The following is a 6,000-nucleotide window of genomic DNA, read 5'->3' as shown; positions in this document are numbered from 1 at the left end:
TCTGCAGGCCGGTCTCCTCTCTGAAGAGCGCTCAAACTGGCGCGTTAAGAAGTGTATTTAAATCGCGCGCTCTGGCAGGGGCTTTCGGGGGCTCACTCTGAAGGATCGCGGGGCACTCATGAGACCTGCCTCCTGGTCTGTGCGTCAGGCCGCCCTGGCTTCTAGTAATTGGGAGAGTACAAAGCATTCCTTGTTGATCCTTTGATCCCAGGTGGGCGACGCCTGGGATAACTATCTGCCCGCTGAAACTCTGGCGCGGCGCCTTTCCAGGGGTGGCCGCTACTTCCTGGTTGGTTTGCCCTTAACTGACATGGCGGCTAATTGCCTTCGGCCGCACCCACTGCGGCTGCTCAGTAAGCCAAGCACGGGCCCTCCGGTGCACAGCCCGCCCCCGCCGCGGAGGTGCCGGTGGAGCTAGATATCGGGCGAGTCTCCGCCCCGCTTTTGCAGCTAGGGGTGTGTTTCAGGGGGGATTGGGGGCAAACCAAGCAGGCGAGGACCCGGGCCTGTGCCGCTGTTTGCCTATCCCTCATCCCTCGGCACCAAGGCTACTCGAGCCCCAGGGTGTTTTTTGCCTTGTTCCCGCCACCTCCTAGTCCCTGGCCCAACATGATACTGACCAAAGCTCAGTACGAGGAGATAGCCCAGTGCCTAGTGTCTGTGCCGCCCACCAGGCAGAGCCTGAGGAAGCTGAAGCAGAGGTTTCCCAGGTAAGTGTCCATCTCTCCCCTCTCACGGCCCTTTGCCTGCAGCAGCAGTGCCTGGGCCGCCCAGGCAGCGCTTAGGAACCACGTGTCACACATTAGTGGGGAGGAACACCAGTGTCAGGCGTTAGGAGGTCAAGGTTGGCGAAAAAAGGTTTCTTCTTTCACTCGCCTTCCTCACAAAACTCTGAACGATGAGTTCATGGCAGCCTCCCAAGGCCTTGCAATTAAATTCAAGTCAACAGATATTTCTAGAAGACGTGGTATGTGCTAGTTGATGGGTGCACATAGTAGGTGCTTCATAAATGACCAGAGGTTAATTGACAGATACTAGGAATGAATGATGGGTGGGAATATGAATTGTAGATTCGAAAGGAGGAAATGGAGAACCCTTTTCAATTGGTCACTGGAAACAAACAAGGGAGCATAGGGGTAAAGCGGCTTCATGCTGTTTGACTGTGGCTTGTATTGTTGACTGTGGAATTAAGTGACCTCAGGGGTTCTCAATCCAATCAGAGAGCAGGGTACCCCAGGGATTCCACTCTTGGGTCTTTGGCCATTTGAACAACCAGATCTGAAGTTTCTCCATATATATTATATATACACACATTCCGGGTGTATTTCATACTTCCGTCCTCCCTCAAACACTTCTTTTTTCAGCGATTTTAGAATTATCCAACTTTCTAAGAAAGGACTTTGGGAATGATATAGATTTCTAATTTTAATGAAGTGGAAACTGAGACCCAAACATTACATGAGAAACCAGTTGAGGGCAACCAGGTCACTGTATTTATGTTGTGTTGAAAAGCAGATACTTTTTTAAAACTTTTTTCCTAATGAAAAACCAAATCCAAACCTGTACTGTTTAGTTTTGTGGCACTGAGCATGGTTGTCCCTAATGGAGAACTTCCCCATCCTTGACGTATTCAGCCCTCGAGCAAACATCACCACAGAAGTAATTTCTTGAGGAAAAAGAGATTATTGGATAATACGTATTAAAGTACAAATTGAAGCATAAGTTTGAGTTCTGTTATGACTTCACTTTTTGAAGGACTTGGTTTTCCTAGTCTGTAAAATGAAGGAGTCTCTTTCCAATATTATCCAGATTTGATTTAGGGCAATATTTATCCCTTTATAGCCTTTAGTATTTTATCAGACTTGCTAAGAAGGAACAAAATTGACATATAATTTAATTTTCTGTCATTAACTCTTGCCAGTTCTGCACATGAACAGTGAAATGAGTAAAGACTAGTCAGCCAAGGGAATAGGTAGATTTTTCTGGGCAGTTTTAAGAGAAAGCATACGTTTTGATATTCTCCTCTCACTATGTGTGCAATCACTTCTAATTTTGCTTTTCTTTCTCTTCCTCTCCGTCTTTTTCTCTTTTTCTTTCTTTTCTCTAGCAAATACCTTGTCTACTCCATAATAAGTGTCTGTTACTTTATCAACACCTATGAAAGGTTCTCTTCCTGTGGGACACCATGCTGTCTGGCGTATTCTCTTACTCTCTTTTCTTTCTTATTCATGATATACTCAAATCTTTTTCACTTCTCCCAGATGCCATACACGGAATAACTCTCCTTCCACAGGAAATTTTATTTAGAGAGAGCTGAACTACTAATCCACAAAAGAAGGGATTAAAGAGCTATTTAGGGGTGGGTGTGGTGGCTCACGCCTGTAATCCCAGTACTTTGGGAGGCCAAGATGGGAGGATCGCTTGAGGCCAGGAGTTCGAGATCAGACTGGGCAACATAGCAAAACCCTGTCTCTAATAAAAATCCAGAAAAGTAGCTGGGTGTGGTGGCATGTGCCTTTAGACCCAGCTACTCAGCTACTGCAGAGGCTGAGGTGGGTGAATCACCATATCAAGGTGATTGTTACCTTGCTATATGACAATCCATTGGCCCATTTTGAACTTTGAATGGATCTTTTACCCACGCCTGATTTGTTATCATGCATTATTCCTTTGTAAAATGTTGCTTGTGAGTTATGCAGATCTTCCAAATGTTGTCACCTTTCATTGTACAATATCAAAAAATTACATTTGTTAATATCATCTCTAATCTTAGCAGAAGTCTGTAAGATTTGAAGCTGTCAAGCTTGTGGTGATGGATATGAGCATTCCAGTATGTGAATTTTCCCTTGAAAGCTCAAATTTTATCATTAGCAACAAATGCTATCGGTTGTTTTCCTTGAAATGACAGGCTCACGTTGTTTATTTTTGAGAAAATGTCTGCCAGATACTTAAATCTGAATAATCGTACTTGGTTATCATTCATTCAAGTAAAAATGGTGTTCCGTAGAAAAAGTAGCTAGTTCAGCTCTCAACCAATCATACAAGTGCCTTCCTGGGAGGCAACCATCATACTTTGATAAGAAGTATATGTGCTTTGTATTTACTCCAGTCATACAGAATGTTAAAGGGTTGTGTATTCAAGGGTTGAGATTTAATGCAATTAATAAGTGAATAAACTGAAGTGAAAGTCTTTTGTTTTTTTTTTTCCTGCACGTGTGTGGCAGTAAATACAGTGACTACTAGTACAGTTATGGTGCCTTGATTTGTGTCTTGATTTATGCTCAGGAGCTGGCAGTTTTACCCACCATCGTTTTTGTACCGTAAGTCCAAATGTGAATACAGAGTAAAAGGCAAATAATGTCTTGCTATTTTTATAAAAAGAGTGGTGTTGACCCTGTAGACCTGTGAGAGGGTGTCAGGGACTCTAAGTCCACAGCGACGCTTTGACAATCAGTAGCTAATTCAAATCAAAGAATTATTATGTTTTCAAGGGTTTTGATGTATATTGACAAATTTAAAAAAATTGTACTAGTCCTTTTACTAGCAGAGCATGGGAGTGTCTGTCTCTGCAACTTTTCCAGTATGGAGGGGAGTCATTATTTAATCTTTAATATGTTCAATCAAGAATGACATCTTGTAGTTAGCATTTTAAAAATTATTATAGATTGTACCTTTTTGCAAATTTTTTTTGACCATTTAATTTTCTTTTGAAATACCTATTTGGTATCCTTTGCCTAATTTTCTATTGTCATGTTTGTTGTTATTGTTTATTGATTTATTACTTATTGATCTGCATATGTTCAGGACGTTGGTCCTATGTATGCCATATTTGTTGCATATATTTTCTGAGTTGTTTGATTTTAAATATTGTTCTGCTTTGGATATGGTTAACTTTTCAATGTATGCTTTTTCTGACATTTTTGCCTTTACACTTCAGAAGTTCTTTTCTATCCTAATATATGAAAGAAAAAAATATTTCACCTAAATTTTCTTTTAGATTCTTTATGGCTTTGTTTTTTATTCTGAATTTTTAAATCTTTCTGGCTGAAATTTAGTTTAGTAAATGCTGAGAGGTGAAGACGTAGCTTAATTTTTTCTCCAGCTTAATTTTTCCTCTTACTCTGAATTCTGGGATAGCCTCACTTCTTCATGGCTTGTTTTCACTGAAGTTACAAAATTCTGTCTTTTCAAGTCACTGTGTTTTACTTGCTCTCAGAATCCTTCACTTTAAAATGAAGGAGTAGGATCTGGTGATCTGTGATGTCTTCACTTTAAAATGAAGGAGTAGGATCTGGTGGTCTGTGATGTCTTACAACTCCAGAATTCACCCTCATTCTGTTCTTTTCATTTCTACAGTTTTACCATACAGTAAGTCATCATTTAATGTCTTCAGTAGGGCTTTGGAGACTGCAACTTTAAGTGAAACAATGTATAATGAGAGCAATTTTACCATATGCTAATTGTTATAAACAAGAATTAAGTTCCTATAGCATCTTTCTGGTCATAATAGCATCACCAAACTTCTAAATAAAGACTCAAAACACATCTAATATTAAACACTGAAATTAACGTGAGCTTAAACAAGATAGTTATTTACCCAATTTTTGGTGAATCAGTGAGTGATGGTGGTCATAGTGGTGGTGGGTTAAATCTGAGAGTATGTCTTTGCAAAGTGAAATTTGTGAGAAGCACCTCTTACTACCATGTGTTCAAGAGCAAGCAATAGCCTGTTCAACGGAGCGAGATGCTGTCTCTACAAAAAAATTAAAAAATTAGCCAGCTCTGGTGGCACATGTCTGTAGTCCCAACAGCTCAGGATGCTGAGGTGAGAAGATTGCTTAAGCCTGGGAGTTTGAGGCTGCAGTGAGTTAGGAACGTGCCACTGCAGTCCAGCCTGAGCCATAAGAGTTAGACCCTGTCTCTAAAAACAAAACACAAAAAGCAAATAATAACAAATGTGGTGAGCTTGCTGAGCAATTGTGTACCACATCTTTGTCGTCATTTGTTTGTATGATTATCATAGATTTATGAATTTTTGTTTTACAGTAATTTGTATTCATGCATTTATTCACTTATTCATTCATTTATTTACCAACCCGCTTATTCCAGTTTAGGATTGTGAGTGGCCTCTGGCAGCTCAGGCTGCAAGGTGTGAAGCCATCCCAGCACGGGATGCACTCACACACACTCCCATACTCACACTGGGACCGTTTAGACATCCCAGTTCTGCTAACACGCACGTCATTGAGATGCGGAAGGAAACCAGGGTACTGGGAGAAAGTTCACGCAGATGTCAGGAGCACGTGCAAACTCCACACAGACAGTGGCCCCACCTAGGAATCATTTTTTAAAAATTCTCATCAACTTTGTAACAAAATAATGTTGAACAAAATAATGTTATTTGAACACTTTCTGTAATGGGCCCTTTGGCATCTAAAACATAGGATATACCGCATTTGAGTACTTGCTGAGGACACATTTATTGATTGACATTTTCTAATCTTTCTTGTGGACATTCTTAGAAGCCCCTAGTCCAATCAGCTGTTACTTATAAGGTTATATTTTACATTGTAATTTCCTGGCCAAGCACTCCATATGTATTTGATTATATGTTACTTTTAGGAGATTTTTTTGGGATAATTTTAAACTTACAGAAAAGTTGCAGAAATATGACAGAGAATTCTCATATACCCTTCACCCAGCTTGTCTTAATGTTAACGTTACCATGGTATGATTGTCAAAATCAGTAAGTTAATTTTAATGCAATATTGTTAATCTACAGACACATTGTTTGAACTTTGCTTTTTTTTCCACTGATGTCCCTTTTCTAGGATCACACGTTGGATTTAATTGTACTGTCTTAAGTCATTTCCAGTCTGTGACAGTTTCTTACTGTTTCTTTGTCTTTTATGATTTTGACACTTTGGAAGAGTACTGGTGAATTTTTTAGAATGTCCTTTCATTTGTGTTTGATATTTGTTTTCTCATTATTAGACCGAG

At 40.1% G+C, this 6,000-nt stretch overlaps 1 protein-coding gene across 5 annotated transcripts in view; it reads left to right on the top strand.

The window, feature by feature from the left end:
• Positions 1–325: 325 nt before the first annotated feature.
• The window catches only part of C5H15orf41 (chromosome 5 C15orf41 homolog), a 229,578-nt gene continuing 223,903 nt past the window's right edge, over positions 326–6,000 (top strand). For all 5 annotated transcript variants that reach the window (XM_010367545.2, XM_030931252.1, XM_030931249.1 and 2 more), the window contains exon 1: positions 326–710. In XM_010367545.2, coding sequence (XP_010365847.1) covers positions 610–710 — 101 coding nt within the window. In that variant the 5' untranslated portion in view covers positions 326–609. The remainder of the gene's footprint in view (positions 711–6,000) is intronic.

Source organism: Rhinopithecus roxellana, chromosome 5 (genome assembly GCF_007565055.1).
Source record: "Rhinopithecus roxellana isolate Shanxi Qingling chromosome 5, ASM756505v1, whole genome shotgun sequence".
In the NCBI taxonomy this organism is placed as follows: Eukaryota; Metazoa; Chordata; class Mammalia; order Primates; family Cercopithecidae; genus Rhinopithecus; species Rhinopithecus roxellana.
The sequence above is the reverse complement of the archived record's forward strand: the minus strand, read 5'-3'. Positions and strand labels throughout refer to the sequence as shown.